The following is a 21,759-nucleotide window of genomic DNA, read 5'->3' as shown; positions in this document are numbered from 1 at the left end:
AATTCAAGGCACACTTAACCAGCATTGCTACCACAGTATTCTGCAGCGATACGCCATCCCATCTGCTTGGCGCTTTGTGGGACTATCATTCGTTTTTCAACAGGACAGTAAACCAACACACCTCCAGGCTGTGTAAGGGCTATTTGACCAAGAAGGAGAGTGATAGAGTGCTGCATCAGATGACCTGGCCTCCACAATCAACCGACCTCAACCCAATTGAGATAGTTTGGGATGAGTTGGACCACATAGTGAAGGAAAAGCAGCCAACAAGTGCTCAGCATATGTGGGAACTCCTTCAAGACTGTTGGAAAACAATTCCAGGTGACACTGGTTGAGAGAATGCCAAGAGTGTGCAAAGCTGTCATCAAGGCAAAGGGTGGCTACCTTGAAGAATCTAAAATACATTTAGATTTGTTTAACACTTTTTTGGTTACTACATGATTCCATATATGTTATTTCATAGTTTTGATGTCTTCACTATTATTCTACAATGTAGAAAATAGTAAAAATAAAGAAAAACCCTTGAATGAGTAGGTGTGTCCAAACTTTTGACTGGTACTGTACATACAATAGTCATCCAACAGCCTGCCTGTTACCTCTCCATTAAGGCCCCCTCCACATATTAAACAGGCATAAGTGAGGACAGCCCTGGGCACGGCTCCACCTTGTCAAGCACACCCCTCTCAAAAAAAGATTTATTGAACATGAGCTTGGGCTTAGTATAATATAATAGATAACATACAAGAAGCTTAAACAAAAACTGCCAATATAATTTTGTCACTTAATAGCCACAATAAAAAACAGCCACTGTGAAATATCGAAAAACATCATGCTTCCTTAAAAAGACAGAGAGAAAAAACTAAGATTTCCTTCCTCTAGAAACCACTAGCATCAAGCATTTGAATTATACAAATTACATATACAATTTCAATTGTGTAATAGTAGTAATAATAATAATAATGATAATAATAATAGATTTTTACTTCCAACTTTACATCCTGTATTTCCTGTATTACACAACACAAGTTTAGATGGGATAAGGAAGAGGGGAGATCATGTGACAGAAGAGGAAGAATCAAACGCACACTGAGGACGAAGAAACACCACAACCCCATCACACACACCCTCAATACACTCCCAATACTGGGCATGAGTGTGGCGAGGGGAGAGTTGGAGGGGTTGGTTTTGGGGGAGGGCCGACAGTGAGTTGACAGTGGGTTGACAGTGAGTTGACAGTGGGTTGGAGTTGAGGGGGGAAGAGGGTTGCTGTTGTATTGGTTGTTGTTGTTGTTTGCAAGAGTATTGATAGATTGTTGTTGGATGGTTGGTTGTTGAGATGGCGTTGTCAGTGGGTGCAGTGGCGGACGGCGACAGACAGGGGGCGGTAGTCGTAAAGAAGAGATGCATGCTGGGTATCCAGTGTGCGAGAGGTCTGATGCTGCAGACTTAGAGCCACCCAACACTGGACCTGTTCTCCCTCTCTCTCCCTCCCTCCCTCCCTCCCTTCGTCTCTCTCTCTCTCTCTCTCTCCAACAGAGCACTCTTGTCAGACATGGCTTTGTCATTCTCCTCCTGAAATACAGGAAAATACACTATTTAACAGGCATTTTAATACTTTCTGAAACTGGTTGTAAAGGGGGGGGGGGTCTCAATATACTTTCAAATGACTCAAACCAAATCGAAACTGTGTAGAAATGATAATGGACCTACATTAATAAAGTTTCTTGACTGTGTCCCGCTCGCTAATAATCACTGAAATGAAAGCTAGACAGTCAGGGGATTATAAACATTTATAAAACGATGGATAGACTATCCTTTGCTAATTATGACTGCGAGGAAATATAAATAATTTTCATTGCTGCCCCCCGGGACCTCGTTGAAGACCGAATGCAGCCTCGGAGGAAACAATTATTTTGACACCCCTCTTCTACCTGTACCTCACTGGAGTGGCGCAGCGGGAGCGCCCGAGCAGTGGAAGTGGACGTTCTGCCACTTGGAGTCCCGGCGGTGCCACACCCTAGTCTCCTCTGATTGGCTGGAGCGCGGATGGCCCTGGACGTCAACAAATTGGGTGAGGCGGATGTAGGCGATACAGGCGGCATCCTCTCCAATGAGGTGGACGTGGGGGTTGAGGATGGTGGTGTGGATAGGTTTACTGTTCTTAGACAGGACTGGAGGGAGGGAGGGAGGGAGGGAGGGAGACAGAGAGACAGAGAGAGAGACAGAGAGACAGAGAGACAGAGAGAGATAGAGCGAGAGAGAGAGAGAGAGAGAGAGAGAGAGAGAGAGAGAGAGAGAGAGGAACGACAGAGACAGAGACAGACAGAGAGAGAGGAAAAAGGAGAGAGAGAACATTGTGTCCATTGGTCTACTAACTAGTATTAACTAAAGTTATGAGAAGTGCTCTGTTGCTGTTCTCACGGTTGTCAAAGTAGAATCTGTGGAAGTCCATTCCCTCTACCAGGTTGCCCAGGGCCTCAGGCTCAAAGGAGGTCAGACCAGGATCACAGATCTTACTGTGGAGAGAGACAAACACACATCAATGTCTCTCACACACACACACATTAAGATACATGCTCACACTAAAAATGACTAAACCAATCATCAAAACCTCCCACTTCTCGTTTGTAGCTACCCACACACAGACTCTCTCTCTCACACGTACTCTCTCTCTCACACACAGAGACCCTCTCTCACACAGACTCTCTCTCTCACACACAGAGACCCTCTCTCACACAGACTTTCTCTCACACACAGAGACCCTCTCTCACACAGACTCTCTCACACACACATACTCTCTCTCTCACACACAGAGACCCTCTCTCACACAGACTTTCTCTCACACACAGACTCCTTCTCTCACACAGACTCTCTCTCTCACACAGACTCTCTCTCTCACACAGACTCTCTCACACACACATACTCTCTCACACACACAGAGACTCTCTCTCACACGCCCAGTCTCTTGCTCACACACACACACACACACACACACACACACACACACACACACACACACACACTCAGACCTTTCTCTCACACTCAAATTAACTCACGAGTATGCCTCAAAGTCTCCATTGTTGACAGCCTCGATCAGCTGTTCAGTGATCTTAATGATCTCTTGTTTACGTGCTGTAGGAGGAAAGAAGGACAGAGTCACACACACAAGTGGAGAGAACTAGTGGAGTGCAGTGAGTATCCACCTCATACGCACACACCCCAACCATCCTGTATCTACCACCAGCACAACTACACACAAGAACGACCTGTTGATAACTCTCACAGCTGAACGCACAACCTGTTGATAACTCTCACAGCTGAATGCACAACCTGTTGAAAACTCTCACAGCTGAATGCACAAACTGTTAATAACTCTCACAGCTGAACGCACAAACTGTTGATAACTCTCTCAGCTGAACGCACAAACTGTTGATAACTCTCACAGCTGAATGCACAAACTTGATAACTCTCACAGCTGAACGCACAAACTGTTGATAACTCACAGCTGAATGCACAAACTGTTGATAACTCACAGCTGAATGCACAAACTGTTGATAACTCACAGCTGAACGCATAAACTGTTGATAACTCACAGCTGAACGCACAAACTGTTGATAACGCTCACAGCTGAATGCACAAACTGTTGTTAACGCTCACAGCTGAACGCAAAAACTGTTGTTAACGCTCACAGCTGAACGCACAAACTGTTGTTAACGCTCACAGCTGAACGCACAAACTGTTGTTAACGCTCACAGCTGAACGCACAACCTGTTGATAACTCACAGCTGAACACACAAACTGATAACTCTCACAGCTGAACGCACAGCCTGTTGATAACTCTCACAGCTGAACGCACAAACTGTTGATCACTAACAGCTGAACCCAGAACCGCTTTGATTCCATCTGGCATAATATCACTCTGCAGTTAATGTTAGTTGCTACATGTGAAACCACACAATTCACAATTTTCACTTCCAACAAGCAAAAAATCACCACACAGTTAGTTGTGTCCTTGTTTTCCCTAGCTAGGTCAATCAAATCCATTTTATTTGTCACATGCTTCATAAACAACAGGTGTAGACTAACAGTGAAATGCTTACTTACGAGCCCTTTCCAACCATGCAGAGAGAAAAATAGAAAAAGTATAGAAAGATAACACGAGGAATAAACATACAATTAGTAACGATAACTTGGCTATATACACGGGGTACCAGTACCGAGTCGATGTGCAGGGGTACAAGGTAATTGAGGTAGATACAGTAAATGCATAGAGTATAGGTAGGGGTAAAGTGACTAGGCAACAGGATAGATAATAACAGTAGCAGCAGTATGTGTGATGAGTTAAAATAGTTAGTGCAAAGAGGGGTCAATGCAAATAGCCCGGGTAGCTATTTGGTTAACTATTTAGCAGTCTTATGGCTTAGGGGTAGAAGCTGTTCAGGGTCCTGTTGGTTCCAGACTGAATCGGTACTGCTTGCCATGCTGTAGCAGAGAGAACAGTCTATGACTTGGGTGGCTGGAGTCTTTGACAATTTTGAGGACCTTCCTCTGACATCCCATGCAATAGAGGTCCTGGATGGCAGGGAGCTTGGCCCCAGTGATGTACTGGGCCGTACGCACTACCCTCTGTAGCGCCTTGCGGTCGGATGCCAAGCAGTTGCCTTACCAAGCGGTGATGCAGCCTCCTGATGGGCGGCAGGTAGCTTAGTGGTTAAGAGCGTTGTGCCAGTAACCGAAAGGTCGCTGGTTCTAATCCCCGAGCCGACTAGGTGAAAAATCTGTCGATGTGCCCTTGAGCAAGGCACTTAACCCTAATTGCTCCTGTAAGTTGCTCTGGATAAGAGCGTCTGCTAAATGACTAAAAATGTAAATGTAAAAAATTATGGGGATGAGGCGTTGTCGTGCCTTCTTCACGGCTGTGTGGGTGTGTGTGGACCATGTTAATTCCTTAGTGATGTGGACACAGAGGAACTTGAAGCTCTCAACCCACTCCACTACAGCGGAGGGTTGCTTGGCCCTCCATTTCCTGTAGTTCACGATCAGCTCCTTCATCTTGCTGACGTTGAGGGAAGGGTTGTTGTCCTGCCAGGTCACTGACCTCCTCCCTATAGGCTGTCTCATTGTTGTCGGTGATCAGGTCTACCACCGTCATGTCATCAGCAAACTTAATGATGGTGTTGGAGTCGTGCGTGGCCACACAATCTTGGGTGAACAGGAAGTACAGGAGGGGTCTTAGCACGCACCCCTGAGGGGCCCCCATGTTGAGGGTCAGCATGGAAGATGTGTTCTTCCTTCTTGGGGGTGGCCCGTCAGGAAGTCCAGGATCCAGTTGCAGAGGGAGTTGTTCAGTCTCAGGGTCCTTAGCTTAGTGATGAGCTTTGAGGGCACTATGATGTTGAACGCTGAGCTGTAGTCAATGAACAACATTCTTACATAGGTGTTCCTCTTATCCAGGTAGTAGAGGGCAGTGTGGAGTGCAATAGAGATTGCGCCATTTGTGGATCTGTTGGGGCGGTATGCGAATTGGAGTGGGTCCAGGGTGTCTGGGATGATGGTGTTGAAGTGAGCCATGACCAGCCTTTCAAAGCATTTCATAGCTACAGATCAGAGTGGTCTGCTTGAAAGGTAGGTATTACAGGCAGGGTCAGGCAGAGGTTGAAAATGTCAATGAAGAAATTTGCCAGCTGATCAACACATAATCTGAGTACGCATCCTGGTAATCCATCTGGCCCCATCACCTTGTGAATGTTAACCTGTTTAAAAGTCTTACTCACAATGGCTATGGAGAGCGAGATCACACAGTCTTCCAGAATAGCTGGTGCTCTCATGCATGGTTCAGTATTACTTGCTTCGAAGCGAAGGCATTTAGCTCGTCTGGTAGGCTTGCATCACTGGGCAGCTCGCGGCTGGGTTTCCCTTTGTAATCTGTGATAGTTTGCAAGCCCTGCCACATCCAACGAACGTCAGAGCCGGCGTAGTAGGATTCGATCTTAGTCCTGTATTGATGCTTTGCCTGTTTGATGGCTCGTCGGAGGTTGTAGCGGGATTTCTTATAAGCGTCCAGATTAGTGCCCCGCTCGTTGAAAGTGGCAGCTCTAGCCTTTAGCTCAGTGGGGATGTTGTCTGTAATCCATTGCTGCTGGTTGGCATATGTACGTACGGTCACTGTGGGGTCGATGTCGTCGATGCACTTATTAATGAAGCCGGTGACTGATGTGGTAAACTCCTCAATGCCATCGGATGAGTCCCGGAACATATTCCAGCCTGTGCTATTGAAACAGTCCTGTAGCAGGACGTCCAGAACTTCCGACTCGTTGAAGTAGAAATCTTCATCCAAATCGAGGTTAATGATCGCTGTTCTGATGTCCAGAAGCCATTTTTGGTTATAGGAAATTATGGTGGAGACATTATGTACAAAAAAAGTTAAGATCAGCATTAAAAAAATGACAAAATAGCATAATTGGTCAGGAGCCCATGAAACGGCCTCAATCCACTGCGGCGACATTACAGTCTTTTAAATGCCCTAAAGCAAAAAAAGGCGTCTAGAGCAACACTCAAATCACGCTGTAAACACCAAAACAATAGATTCAAACCTATATGGCCTAGAGGCCCATTTTTACCCAACTGAGCTAGGTAAGAGGCCTGCCTCGCCTGGTATAATGGTAGGGGAAACAGTCGTTAGGGCTTATCACACAAGTCGGGGTGCTGAGTGACCGGCATCACAGCGTGCACTGTGGGTATAAACCCACACAGCCATTTGATTGGCGGATGCTTTGAGGTCAGGGGTCATGCTGAGTACTCACTCTGAGAGGTGAGGGAGAGGCTGGAGAGGGACATGGGGGGAGGAGGGGAGATGGGGTGTGATGGTGGGGGGGTGGGCCTGGGAGCTGGTACCACCTCCGCCTCGGCGGGCGCAGGTGGGGTGGGGGCGGGGCGGACGACCGGCGAACATTGCTCACTAGGTCTGAGAGACGGGATACTGGTCGCAGGAGATAGAGAGGGATGGAGAGATGGAGAGAGAGCGACCGAAAGATAGAGCAGGAGAGAGAAAAAATAAAAAGAGAGGGAGAAGGTGTAGGGGTAGAACAGATCAGAAAACAAAATGGTGAATGGAAAAAACCGAAGTATAAAGAACGCAAACAAAGGAACACGTTCCATATGAAACAGACTTAGAATGAAGATTATGATACATGTCCTGTCTGGTTGGCCCTGCCTGCGGCTATTTTTATTTTATTTTTAATTTTACCTTTATTTAACTAGGCAAGTCAGTTAAGAACAAATTCTTATTTACAATGACGGCCTACACCGGCCAAACCCGGACGACGCTGGGCCCCTATGGGACTCCCAATCACGGCCAGTTGTGATACAGCCTGGAATCAAACCAGGGGGTCTGTAGTGACGCCTCAAGCACTGAGATGCAGTGTCTTAGACCGCTGCGCCACTCGGGAGCCCCATAAGGAACCCTGACCTGTTCACCGGACATGCTACCTTGTCCCGGACCTGCTGTTTTCGACTCTCTCGCTCTCTACCGCACCTGCTGTCTTGACCTCTGAATGCTTGACTATGAAAAGCCAACTGACATTTACTCCTAAAGTACTGACCGGTTGCACCCTCTACAACCACTGTGATTATCATTTGACCCTGCTGGACATCTATGAATGTTTGAACATCTTGAAGAACAATCTGGCCTTAATGGCCATGTACTCTTATAATCACCACCCGGCACAGCCAGAAGAGGACTGGCCACCCCTCAGAGCCTGGTTCCTCTCTAGGTTTCTTCCTAGGTTTCTGCCTTTCTAAGGAGTTTTTCCTAGCCACCGTGCTTCTACATCTGCATTGCTTGCTGTTTGGGGTTTTAGGTTAGGTTTCTGTGTAAGCACTTTGTGACATCTGCTGATGTAAAAAGGGCTTTATAAATAAATGTGATTGATTGAAAACCTCTCAAAACACATATAATAGAACAAAACTGAACAGATCATTTTTTATGAGAGAGAATACGGTGCCATTTTGGAACGCAGCGCTGCTTGTCTAAATATCTACATTGCAAATGACACCCTGTCCCCATCAGCTACATAATGTACTAGATTTGGCCAGACCCCTATGGGCCCTGGGTTACTTACGCTGCATGGGGGTGTGTACCATGGGTGGGGAGGCGGCGGAGGGGGCGGCTGGAGGGGGTGGAGGTGTGCTAGTGCCACCCTCCCCGTCAGACATGGGCCCTGACGCCCTGTGTACAACTCCAAATAGGTCTGGCAGCTTAGAGGCTGGGGGAGGGAGGGAGGGAGGGAGGAATGGAGGCAATGAATATGAATAAAATAAAAGAGAACAGAAGATATTCACAAACAAACTGCATGCCAAAAGGAGAAAAAGCTGAAACAGAATCTGTGCATGCGCCATTATGACTGTGATGCTGTTCTTTCTGTGTCCACAAGAGGGAGACATGCTCCATTGGGACTGTGGTGCTGTTCTGTCTATGTCCACAAGAGGGAGACATGCTCCATTTGGACAGTGATGCTGTTCTGTCTATGTCCACCAGAGGGACACAGTGAGCCGCTACACACATACACAGGAGAGGGGGATGAAGGGATTGGAGATAGAGGGAGAGAGGAGTGAGGGATGAGATGAAACAGAGCAGTGTGTACATCTCTAAATCTCTCTACACATGATGCCATGGCCAGTTATTTTCATGCTAGGCTAAGTTATGCTTTTAGGCTAGTTTTAGTTCGACAATGTTGTGTATCTGGTCATATTTTTATAATACAGACATTATTCACAAAAGTTGTTAGACATGATTGAGATTAACACTGACGATTAGTGAAGAAGAGAAGAAACCCAACATGGGTTCACTCAAACCACATCATTCAGAAGGACAACATGGGTTCACTCAAACCACATCATTCAGAAGGACAACATGGGTTCACTCAAACCACATCATTCAGAAGGACAACATGGGTTCACTCAAACCCCATCATTCAGAAGGACAACATGGGTTCACTGAAGCCACATCATTCAGAAGGACTACATGGGTTCACTGAAGCCACATCATTCAGAAGGACAACATGGGTTCACTGAAGCCACATCATTCAGAAGGACTACATGGGTTCACTCAAACCACATCATTCAGAAGGACAACATGGGTTCACTCAAACCACATCATTCAGGGTTTCAGTGTTCTATAACTAAGTTGTGATGGTAAATACAAGGGGTGTGTCAGGCTGAGGGGCAGGAGTGTCAGGCTGAGAGTCAGTCTTAACTGAACTGTCTATACACTTCCCTGATCTCACACACACACACACACACACTCACACACACACACACACACACACAAACAAACAACAGACAGATCAATGGGAAGAGATGGACGGAAAAGAATAAGGTAAATTAATGAAAGAATGAATGAATCACAACATGTAGGAGGTGAATGGAAACCAATGAAACACCCACTAACGGTTTTAGATCTCTGTATTTCATCTACTTAGGGTGCGTTCCAAACGGCACCCTATTCCCTAAACACTGCTACCTTTGACCAGGGCTCATAGGGGATAGCGTGCCATTTGGGATGTGGCCTTTATCTTCTGTATCAGTAGACTAGATGTATTAAATGTATTAAACACCTCCGCTGGATTTTCCATCTCCCCTAATGTCTTTGTTGTGGTTGAATGTCTCATCAGGATAATTATGATCATGGTGATAATGCCTATGGATGATATGCCACTCTATTCCCTACAGAGTGCACTACTTTTGACGATGGCTCTATTTACTATGCCCTTTATAGTGCACTGTTTTTTTAAATCAGAGATCTGGTCAAAAGTAGTGCAGTATATAGGGCATCGTTCCCCAACAATTTGGTCTTATTTGGGCCCCCAATTATTATTATTTTTTATTTTTTTATTTTTTTATTGCCATTGTTGGACATAAAACACTGTAAAAACACCAGGAAGTCAGCTCCAAGTGATTTTTTCTTTATTTTGGAAATATGTACCCAAGTGTTCTCACACATAATAAAGAGACACGTGATCGTATATAAATGTAATATTCCTCTGATTGTGTAACCGGGTTAAGATCGTAGCATATACCTCACTCAACAGTTTGACATTTCTCCACCTGTGTCACCGAATTGGTACCTTTTTGGTGGTAAAGCTTGCTAAGACCTTGTCAAGGGGGGCTGTCATGTGTGTCTGCAAAGCAGAGGATCACCAGTTCGAGCCCAGGAAGTGGGCAGGGAGAGTGAAGGAAGCTATACTGCTAAGCTAGCACAGTGAAGGAAACTATACTGCTAAGCTAGCACAGTGAAGGAAGCTATACTCCTAAACTAGCACAGTAAAGGAAGCTATACTGCTAAGCTAGCACAGTGAAGGAAGCTCTACTGCTAAGCTAGCACAGTGAAGGAAGCTCTACTGCTAAGCTAGCACAGTGAAGGAAACTATACTGCTAAGCTAGCACAGTGAAGGAAGCTATACTGCTAAGCTAGCACAGTGAAGGAAACTATACTGCTAAGCTAGCAGAGTGAAGGAAGCTATACTGCTAAGCTAGCACAGTGAAGAAAGCTATACTGCTAAGCTAGCACAGTGAAGGAAGCTATACTGCTAAGCTAGCACAGTGAAGGAAGCTATACTGCTAAGCTAGCACAGTGATGCCTGTTACATGTGGGACAATTCGATCGCCTAATACACTGGGGGAAGAGCAACAAGTGTTCTCTATTTAAAGAGTAGTAGAAAACACAGGAACATACCCGGAACATACCGTACCTTACAGAGATGTAGTGTACTGTACTGTAGGACAGGAGGACGCATTCTGCACAGTTCAACAATCCAAAATAAAATAAACATCAAGCAAATACAGCTGATAACAACAGTAGACTCTTCACTGTCACACACATATACACACACACACACACGCACACACACACACCCAAACATGCACACAGGCTAATAATCTAAAAAAGTGAAACAAACACCAGAAACCAGATAAACTGTTAAAGGAAACAAGCTGAAATCCAACTAAACTCACATGCCGTTCCGTACTCTCTCATCTCAATCCAGTAGATTCATTTCATGTCACTTTGATGAGCATTACGCTACAAAACACTACAAAACAGTACATTAACAGTACGTCTATTAGCGCTGTAGTGTTATGTATCAGAATAGTACAGAAGCCTATCAGAACTCTTCTCTAGTGCTATGTATCAGAATAGTACAGTAGCCTATCAGAACTCTTCTCTAGTTCTATGTATCCCAGGCGGCTCTACGGTTGCTACGGTATTGTATCTAACTCCACATGGCTGTTTCCTGCCACAGGCTAAATATACAGACAAGGTGCCCTTGGTCTGCTCCTGAGGGGGGCTATCAGAGAGCTGGGTACCTAGCAGTACAGCACAGAACAGCTCACTTCTCCTGTGGGGGGCTAGGGAGTTGGGGGTTGGAGCATAAAAGAAAGGTACAGTCTCTATAGAGGGGGGCGGGGTAACTTCTGGAACACTGCTTCAGTGACCCGCTTTAGCGAGAACTCATTGTTCTCAGCTCATGTACACACACACACGTCTCTCTCTCTCCAGACTCCAGTCCTTACCTTTCACCTCCTCATCCTCCACAGTGGTGCTGCTGTCAGTTGATTCCTACAGAGGGGAGGGAGAAGCACCATCAGAGAGGAACACACCAAACAGGCACGTATGCACGCGGACACACACACACAAACACACACACACACACAAACACACACACACACAAACACACAAACACACACACACACAAACACACACACACACACACACACACAACACTCACACACACACAAACACACACAAACACACACACACAAACACAAACACACACACACAAACACACACACAAACACACACACACAAACACACACACACAAACACACACAAACACACACACACAAACACACACAAACACACTCCTGCTATTGAAACACACTTCTTAAGATCACGAGAACATGCAAAACACAAACCCAACTGTCTTTTCACTGCTTATATTAAATCATTAAATCAATCAATTAAATGTCACACAAAGAATACACACAACACCTTGCAGGGAGTATACGTTTAGGCAACGCCTCATTTCATGTCTTACAGGGACTAACAATGGTACCAGTATCTCATATTATGTCTAACAGGGACTAACAATGGTACCAGTATCTCATATTATGTCTAAAAGGGACCAACAATAGTACAATGAAAAGGCCCCGACTTCAACACAATGAACAGGCCTCGACTTCAACACAATGAACAGGCCTCGACTTCAACACAATGAACAGGCCCTGACTTCAAAACAATGAACAGGCCTTGACTTCAACACAATGAACAGGCCCTGACTTCAACACAATGAACAGGCCTCGACTTCAACACAATGAACAGGCCTTGACTTCAACACAATGAACAGGCCTTCACTTCAACACAATGAACAGGCCCTGACTTCAACACAATGAACAGGCCCCAATTTCAACACAATGAACACGCCTGGACTTCAACACAATGAACAGGCCTTGACTTCAAAACAATGAACAGGCCTCGACTTCAACACAATAAACAGGCCTTGACTTCAAAACAATGAACAGGCCCTGACTTCAACACAATGAACAGGCCATGACTTCAACATAATGAACAGGCCTTGACTTCAAAACAATGAACAGGCCTTGACTTCAACACAATAAACAGGCCCTGACTTCAACACAATAAACAGGCCCTGACTTCAACACAATGAACAGGCCCTGACTTCAACACAATAAACAGGCCCAGATTTCAACACAATGAACAGGCCCTGACTTCAACACAATGAACAGGCCCCGACTTCAACACAATGAACAGGCCTCAACTTCAACACAATGAACAGGCCTCGACTTCAACACAATGAACAGGCCCTGACATCTACACAATGAACAGGCCCCGACTTCAACACAATGAACAGGCCTTGACTTCAATACAATGAACAGGCCTCGACTTCAACACAATCAACAGGCCTTGACTTCAACACAATGAACAGGTCTTGACTTCAACACAATGAACAGGACTTGACTTCAACACAATGAACAGGCCTTGACTTCAACACTGTGAACAGGCCTTGACTTCAACACAATGTACAGGCCTTGACTTCAACACAATCAACAGGCCCCGACTTCAACACAATGAACAGGCCTCAACATCAACACAATGAACAGGCCTCGACTTCAACACAATGAACAGGACTTGACTTCAACACAATGAACAGGCCTTGACTTCAACACAGTGAACAGGCCTTGACTTCAACACAATGTACAGGCCTTGACTTCAACACAATCAACAGGCCTTGACTTCAACACAATGAACAGGCCCCGACTTCAACACAATGAACAGGCCCCGACTTCTACACAATGAACAGGCCCCGACTTCTACACAATGAACAGGCCCCGACTTCAACACAATGAACAGGCCTTGACTTCAATACAATAAACAGGCCTTGACTTCAACACAATAAACAGGCCTTGACAACACAACACATCTCAGAGTAGACCTTGACTTCAACACAACATCTCAAATAGCTGAAAGCGTATTTGTTTGAAGTCAGTTAAGGCCCCCATAGGGCCCCCCCATATCCCTAAGAAAGCAGCATGACTTCAGGATCCAACCCCTGACCTCAGCCTGCCCCCCCTTCACTGATCCCCTTACAGTCCATTTCACTACTGCCTTTTGCCACCTGTGTGTGTGTGTGTGTGTGTGTGTGTGTGCACCTAATACCACCAGAGTGTGTGTGTTAACACAGCCTTGCCTGGCCTTGCCTTGCCTTGCCTTGCCTGAGGAAACATTAATTCACAGCTACAGCTTCCATCCATCCTCCCCTCCTGCTCACTTCTCCCATAGAAATATGATCTAGAATCTATGTTCAATCAATGTGACGTCCATTCACCTACATATTCTCTTCCATTACCCTATTAGCCTTTAAGATGTTGCTCTCCACAGGATGCTGTGTCTATCTGTGTCTGTCGCTCCCTCCTGACCTGCCAGAGGAAGAGTTTATGACGTTGGCCTGTATGTAGGCCGTCATTGTAAATAAGAATTTGTTCTTAACTGACTTGCCTAGTTAAATAAAGGTAAAATTACCTGCATAGCACATTACTTTTGACCAGAGCCCTATCAAAAGCAGTGCACTATCTAGGGAATAGGGTGCTGTTTGGGATGCAGACTAAGGAGCTCAGATTTCCAATTAGTGGAATAAAAGGGCCTATATCCCCCTGGTAGGATATGGATACTGTGGCCCCATTTGTAACACTTCTACACTGAAGAATTCCACAGAGGAGTGTGTGATGGAGTGTGTGATGGAATGTGTATCGCGTGAGGAAGAGAGAAGAGGTCACCTGTGTGTGTGTGTGTGTGTGTGTGTGTGTGTGTGTGTGTGTGCGGAATTCTGAACCATCGTCCAAAAACATTCTGAACAACAAAATCCACCAATTCCTGCTATGAACTGACCTACTCAACATCGTAGATAAATGTGACATCCCTCTGCGGGAAGGGTTCTACATGGAACTCAAAAGGGTTCTACCTGGAACCAAAAAGGCTTCTTCAAAGGGTTATCCTTTGGGGACAGCTGAATAACCCTTTTAGGTTCTAAGTAGCACCTTTTTTTCTAAGAGTGTAGGGACTAATATTGAGCACATTCAATGAACTCAATATGCTAATATTTTACATCTAAAGATCAAAGTTCAACCAATCAACCAATTTGTTTCCAATTGACATTAGTGTCTTAAATTGTCTTCACCCAAACACACACACACCTACATGTTCATATACACACACTATTAGGGAGGGACTGTGTTTAGCGGGGTGCTGGATAAAACATAAATAACAGTGCATAATTGCACACACACACCCACACACAGTACACGCCTGTGTGATGACACAGCACACGCCTCTGTGATGACACGCACACAAATATGCAGAATGGGGGGAAAACTGAAGAGATTAATGGGAGGACAGGAGAGAACAGGGGAGGAGAGGAGAAGAGAGGACAGGAGAGGAGAGGAGAGGAGAGGAGAGGAGAGGAGAGGAGAGGAGAGGAGAGGAGAGGGAGAGGAGAGGGAGAGGAGAGGAGAGGAGAGGAGAGGAGAGGAGAGGAGAGGGAAGGAGAGAGAGGAGAGAGAGGGAGAGGAGAGGAGAGAGAGGAGAGGGAGGAGAGGAGAGGAGAGGAGAGGAGAGGGAGAGGAGAGGAGAGAGAGAGGAGAGGACAGAGAGGACAGGAGAGGAGAAGAGAGGACAGGGAAGGACAGGGGAGGACATGAGAGGAGAAGAGAGGACAGGGGAGGACAGGAGAGGACAGGGGAGGAGAAGAGAGGACTGGGGAGGACAGGAGAGGAGAGGAGAGGAGAGGAGAGGAAGGAGAGGAGAGGAGAGGAGAGGAGAGGAGAGGAGAGGAGAGGAGAGGAGAGGAGAGGAGAGGAGAGGAGAGGAGAGGAGAAGAGAGGACTGGGGAGGACAGGAGAGGAGAGGAGAAGACAGGGGAGGACAGGAGAGGAGAGGAGAGGGAAGGAGATGACAGGGGAGGACAGGAGAGGAGAGGAGAGGGAAGGAGAGGACAGGGAGGAGAGGAGAGGAGAGAGAGGAGAGGAGAGGAGAGGGAGAGGAGAGGAGAGGAGAGGAGAGGAGAGGAGAGGACAGGGAGGGAGAGGAGAGGAGAGGAGAGGGAGGGAGAGGAGAGGAGAGGAGAGGAGGAGAGGAGAGGAGAGGAGAGGGAGGAGAGGAGAGGAGAGGAGAGGAGAGGAGAGGAGAGGAGAGGAGAGGAGAGGAGAGGAGAGGAGAGGAGAGGGGGGTGTACCTTAGTCCCATCCATTGGATTATGGATAACAGTGGTCTGAGGCTCCTACAAAAAGAGAGAGATGGAGGGAGAGAACGAGAGAGAGATGGGGGAGGGATGGAGAAAGAGAGCGAAGGAGAGAGAGAGAAATGAAGAGAAAGACAAGGAAAGAGTGAGGAAGGAAAACAGGTAGCGAGAAAGAGAAAAGGGACAGAGAGATAAAGGTGTGTATGTAGGTCAGATGAGGTTAAAGTTGTGTATGTAGGTCAGATGAGGTTAAAGGTGTGTATGTAGGTCAGATGAGGTTAAAGTTCTGTATATAGGTCAGGTGAGGTTAAAGGTGTGTATGTAGGTCAGATGAGGTTAAAGGTGTGTATGTAGGTCAGATGAGGTTAAAGGTGTGTATGTAGGTCAGATGAGGTTAAAGGTGTGTATGTAGGTCAGATGAGGTTAAAGGTGTGTATGTAGGTCAGATGAGGTTAAAGCAAAAGGCGAGAAAACTGGTTAAAACTAGAAGAGAAGAGATTGAGATTCTTCTGGAGTGATAGAGTTGAGGGGTTGATGAGGACTGTAATTTTGAATCAATTCAGAAAATACACACACACGCTCGCACTTGAGCTGGAGGAGAGAAACATTGCTGGAACGGTCAGAGAGAAGTCTGTGTAACAGTTACACACACACACCATGTCTGTTAGTAATTCTGCAGAGCTCTACTCACACTCACACACTCACCAGAGACTAGTCTGAAAACACATATATTTTACACAAATAACACAAATAACACAAAGTGTATGCAGCAGACCCTCACAGAAACCCTGAAGGAACGTTGCACCTCACAAAAGCACATAGTGTACAGTACACCATAGAGTACATTATGAAGAAGCCACAACTACAGTTACCCTCTTGACTGGATTGTTTCTGTCTGACACATAACATGTGGTAATACAGGTACACATGGAAAATGTCCTCAGTTGTCATTTTATGTTCCATTTCCAACGGTTCTATCTGTACATGTTGAATCGCCACCGTTCACAGCCGGCCACCCGCCACCTTAAGCCTCTAGTCGGCACTGTGTGTTTTGTACTTAACTGGAGACTGCTTTGAGTCAACTAAGGTCATACTTCTCCCACTAGCTATTCTCTCTCTCTCTCTCTCTCTCTCTCTCTCTCTCTCTCTCTCTCTCTCTCTCTCTCTCTCTCTCTCTCTCTCTCTCTCTCTCTCTCTCTCTCTCTCTCTCTCTCTCTCTCTCGGCAGTTCTATCAGAAGCCTCATTTGACGCTTATCACACACGCACGCACATACACACACTTTCCCCCACACCATTCCGAATACTCTCCCCAGAAAGTGACACCTTCCGATGGCCAATCACCAGCCAGCTGTCTCCTGCATGATGATGACATTGTTTTCATGACAACCGTTGCACAGGGCAACAGCTTGGGAGATGGGGAGAGAGAGAGCAAACTACCAGGGGTTTGACTGCAGATTGAGGACATAAGGGGAGGGAGGGATGGAAGGAAGTTTAGGGTTAGGGAGGGAGAGAGGGAGAGTTAGGGAGGGAGCGTTAGGGAGGAAGGGAAGGTTAGGGAAGGATGGAGAGACACTGACTGACAGTTTGACAAAATAAAAGAGAAATCTCTCTGCTTTTGTCAAACTGTCAGTCAGTGTGAAGTTCAAAATAGCATAAGGATTATCATTGTCCTAAATCTATACTACCTCACACTTCACAAAGAAAGCTTACGTACAAGCCTGAGTGCAGAACAGAACCAAGCCTGTTCAAGAGGGCTTTAAGTAACTACTGCTACAACTCTTACCTAACCGAACTATTACCTAACCTAACTATTACCTAACTATTACCTAACCCAACTATTACCTAACTATTACCTAACTATTACTGAACCTAACGATTACCTAACTATTACCTAACCTAACTATTACCTAACTATTACCTAACCCAACTATTACCTAACTATTACCTAACCCAACTATTACCTAACTATTACCTAACCCAACTATTACCTAACTATTACCTAACCTAACTATTACCTAACTATTACCTAACCCAACTATTACCTATTACCTAACTATGACCTAACCCAACTATGACCTAACCCAACTATTACCTAACTATTACCTAACCTAACTATTACCTAACTATTACCTAACTATTACCTAACCCAACTATTACCTAACTATTACCTAACCCAACTATTACCTAACTATTACCTAACTATTACCTAACTATGACCTAACCCAACTATGACCTAACCCAACTATGACCTAACTATTACCCAACTATTACCTAACTATTACTGAACCCAACTATTGCCTAACCTAACTATGACCTAACCTAACTATTACCTAACCTAACCTAACTATGACCTAACCCAACTATGACCTAACCTAACTATGACCTAACCCAACTATTACCTAACCCAACTATTTACTAACTATTACCTAACCCAACTATTACCTAACCCAACTATTACCTAACCCAACTATTACCTAACCCAACTATTACCTCACCCAACTATTACCTAAACCAACTATTACCTAAACCAACTATTACCTAAACCATCTATTACCTAATCCAACAAGACTCAGGTAATAACCTAACCCAACAAACTTAACATGTGTAAATATTTGCATGAACATAAGATTCAACAACTGAGACATAAACTGAACAAGTTCCACAGACATGTGACTAACAGAAATTGAATAATGTGTCCCTGAACAAAGGGGGGTCAAAATCAAAAGTAACAGTCAGTATCTGGTGTGGCCACCAGCTGCATTAAATACTGCAGTGCATCTCCTCCTCATGGACTGCACCAGATTTGCCTATTCTTGCTGTGAGATGTTACCCCACTCTTCCACCAAGGCACCTGCAAGTTCCCGGACATTTCTGGGGGGAATGGCCCTAGCCCTCACCCTCCGATCCAACAGGTCCCAGACGTGCTCAATGGGATTGAGATCCAGGCTTTTCGCTGGCCATGGCAGAACACTGACATTCCTGTCTTGCAGGAAATCACGCACAGAACGAGCAGTATGGCTGGTGGCATTGTCATGCTGGAGGGTCATGTCAGGATGCGCCTGCAGGAAGCGTACCACATGAAGGAGGAGGGTGTCTTCCCTGTAACGCACAGCGTTGAGATTGCCTGCAATGACAATAAGCTCAGTCCAATGATGCTGTGACACACCGCCCCAGACCATGACGGACCCTCCACCTCCAAATCGATCCCGCTCCAGAGTACAGGCCTCGGTGTAACGCTCATTCCTTCGACGATAAACGCGAATCCGACCATCACCCCTGGTGAGACAAAACCACGACTCGTCAGTGAAGAGCACTTTTTGCCAATCCTGCCTGGTCCAGCGACGGTGGGTTTGTGCCCATAGGTGACGTTGTTGCCAGTGATGTCTGGTGAGGATCTGCCTTACAACAGGCCTACAAGCCCTCAGTCCAGCCTCTCTCAGCCTATTGCGGACAGTCTGAGCACTGATGGAGGGATTATGCGTTCCTGGTGTAACTCGGGCAGTTGTTGTTGCCATCCTGTACCTGTCCCGCAGGTGTGATGTTCAGATGTACCAATCCTGTGCAGGTGTTGTTACACGTGGTCTGCCACTGCGAGGACGATCAGCTGTCCATCCTGTCTCCCTGTAGCGCTGTCTTAGGCGTCTCACAGTACGGACATTGCAATTTATTGCCCTGGCCACATCTGCAGTCCTCATGCCTCCTTGCAGCATGCCTAAGGCAAGTTCATGCAGATGAGCAGGGACCCTGGGCATCTTTCTTTTGGTGTTTTTCAGAGTCAGTAGAAAGGCCTCTTTATTGTCCTAGGTTTTCATAACTGTGACCTTAATTGCCTACTGTCTGTAAGCTGTTAGTGACTTAACGACCGTTCCACAGGTGCATGTTCATTAATTGTTTATGGTTCATTGAACAAGCATGGGAAACAGTGTTTAAACCCTTTACAATGAAGATCTGTGAAGTTATTTTGATTTTTACGAATTATATTTGAAAGACAGGGTCCTGAAAAAGGGGCGTTTCTTTTTTTGCTGAGTTTATTACCTAAACCATCTATTACCTAACCCATCTATTACCTAAACCAACTATTACCTAAACCATCTATTACCTAAACCATCTATTACCTAAACCAACTATTACCTAACCCAACTATTACCTAACCCATCTATTAACTAACCCAACTATTACCTAAACCATCTATTACCTAAACCAACTATTACCTAAACCATCTATTACCTAACCCAACTATTACCTAAACCAACTATTACCTAAACCAACTATTACCTAACCCATCTATTACCTAAACCAACTATTACCTAACCCATCTATTACCTAAACCAACTATTACCTAAACCAACTATTACCTAAACCAAATATTACCTAACCCAACTATTACCTAACCCAACTATTACCTAACCCAACTATTACCTAAATCAACTATTACCTAAACCATCTATTACCTAACCCAACTATTACCTAACCCAACTATTACCTAAACCAACTATTACCTAAACCATCTATTACCTAACCCAACTATTACCTAACCCAACTATTACCTAAGCCAACTATTACTTAAACCAACTATTACCTAACCCAACTAATACCTAACTCATCTATTACCTAAACCAACTATTAACTAAACCATCTATTACCTAACCCAACTATTACCTAACCCAACTATTACCTAAACCATCTATTACCTAACCCAACTATTACCTAAACCATCTATTACCTAACCCAACTATTACCTAAACCAACTATTACCTAAACCATCTATTACCTAACCCAACTATTACCTAACCCAACTATTACCTAAACCAACTATTACCTAACCCAACTATTACCTAACCCAACTATTACCTAACCCAACTATTACTTAAACCAACTATTACCTAACCCAACTATTACCTAAACCATCTATTACCTAACCCAACTATTACCTAAACCATCTATTACCTAACCCAACTATTACCTAACCCAACTATTACTTAAACCAACTATTACCTAACCCAACTATTACCTAAACCAACTATTACCTAAACCATCTATTACCTAACCCAACTATTACCTAACCCAACTATTACCTAACCCAACTATTACTTAAACCAACTATTACCTAACCCAACTATTACCTAAACCATCTATTACCTAAACCAACTATTACCTAAACCAAATATTACCTAACCCAACTATTACCTAACCCAACTATTACCTAAACCAACTATTACCTAAACCAAATATTACCTAACCCATCTATTACCTAACCCAACTATTACCTAACCCAACTATTACCTAACCCAACTATTACCTAACCCAACTATTACCTAACCCAACTATTACCTAACCCAACTATTACCTAACTAATCTATTACCTAAACCAACTATTACCTAAACCAACTATTACCTAAACCATCTATTACCTAAACCAACTATTACCTAAACCATCTATTACCTAACCCAACTATTACCTAACGCAACTATTACCTAAACCATCTATTTCCTAATCCAACTATTACCTAAACAATCTATTACCTAACCCAACTATTACCTAACCCATCTATTACCTAAACCAACTATTACCTAAACCATCTATTACCAAACCCATCTATTACCTAAACCAACTATTACCTAACCCATCTATTACCTAAACCAACTATTACCTAAACCAACTATTACCTAAACCAAATATTACCTAACCCAACTATTACCTAACCCAACTATTACCTAAACCAACTATTACCTAAACCATCTATTACCTAACCCAACTATTACCTAACCCAACTATTACCTAACCCAACTATTACCTAACCCAACTATTACCTAACTCATCTATTACCTAAACCAACTATTACCTAAACCAACTATTACCTAAACCATCTATTACCTAACCCAACTATTACCTAAACCATATATTACCTAACCCAACTATTACCTAACGCAACTACTACCTATACCATC

The 21,759-nt window shown here is 44.7% G+C and overlaps 1 protein-coding gene across 6 annotated transcripts in view; it reads right to left on the bottom strand.

The window, feature by feature from the left end:
* Nucleotides 1-1,115: 1,115 nt before the first annotated feature.
* The window catches only part of LOC121530796 (calcium/calmodulin-dependent protein kinase type II subunit beta), a 115,743-nt gene continuing 95,099 nt past the window's right edge, over nt 1,116-21,759 (bottom strand). For 5 of the 6 annotated variants that reach the window (XM_041836035.2, XM_041836037.2, XM_041836036.2 and 2 more), the window contains 6 exons: nt 15,804-15,848; nt 11,569-11,614; nt 3,057-3,132; nt 2,422-2,516; nt 1,938-2,171; nt 1,116-1,572 (listed from right to left, as the gene is read on the bottom strand). In XM_041836035.2, coding sequence (XP_041691969.1) covers nt 1,939-2,171; nt 2,422-2,516; nt 3,057-3,132; nt 11,569-11,614; nt 15,804-15,848 — 495 coding nt within the window. In that variant the 3' untranslated portion in view covers nt 1,116-1,572; nt 1,938. The remainder of the gene's footprint in view (nt 1,573-1,937; nt 2,172-2,421; nt 2,517-3,056; nt 3,133-11,568; nt 11,615-15,803; nt 15,849-21,759) is intronic. The other variant, XM_041836040.2, reaches the window with a different exon arrangement.

Source organism: Coregonus clupeaformis, chromosome 18 (assembly GCF_020615455.1).
Source record: "Coregonus clupeaformis isolate EN_2021a chromosome 18, ASM2061545v1, whole genome shotgun sequence".
Classification (NCBI taxonomy): Eukaryota; Metazoa; Chordata; class Actinopteri; order Salmoniformes; family Salmonidae; genus Coregonus; species Coregonus clupeaformis.
The sequence above is the reverse complement of the archived record's forward strand: the minus strand, read 5'-3'. Positions and strand labels throughout refer to the sequence as shown.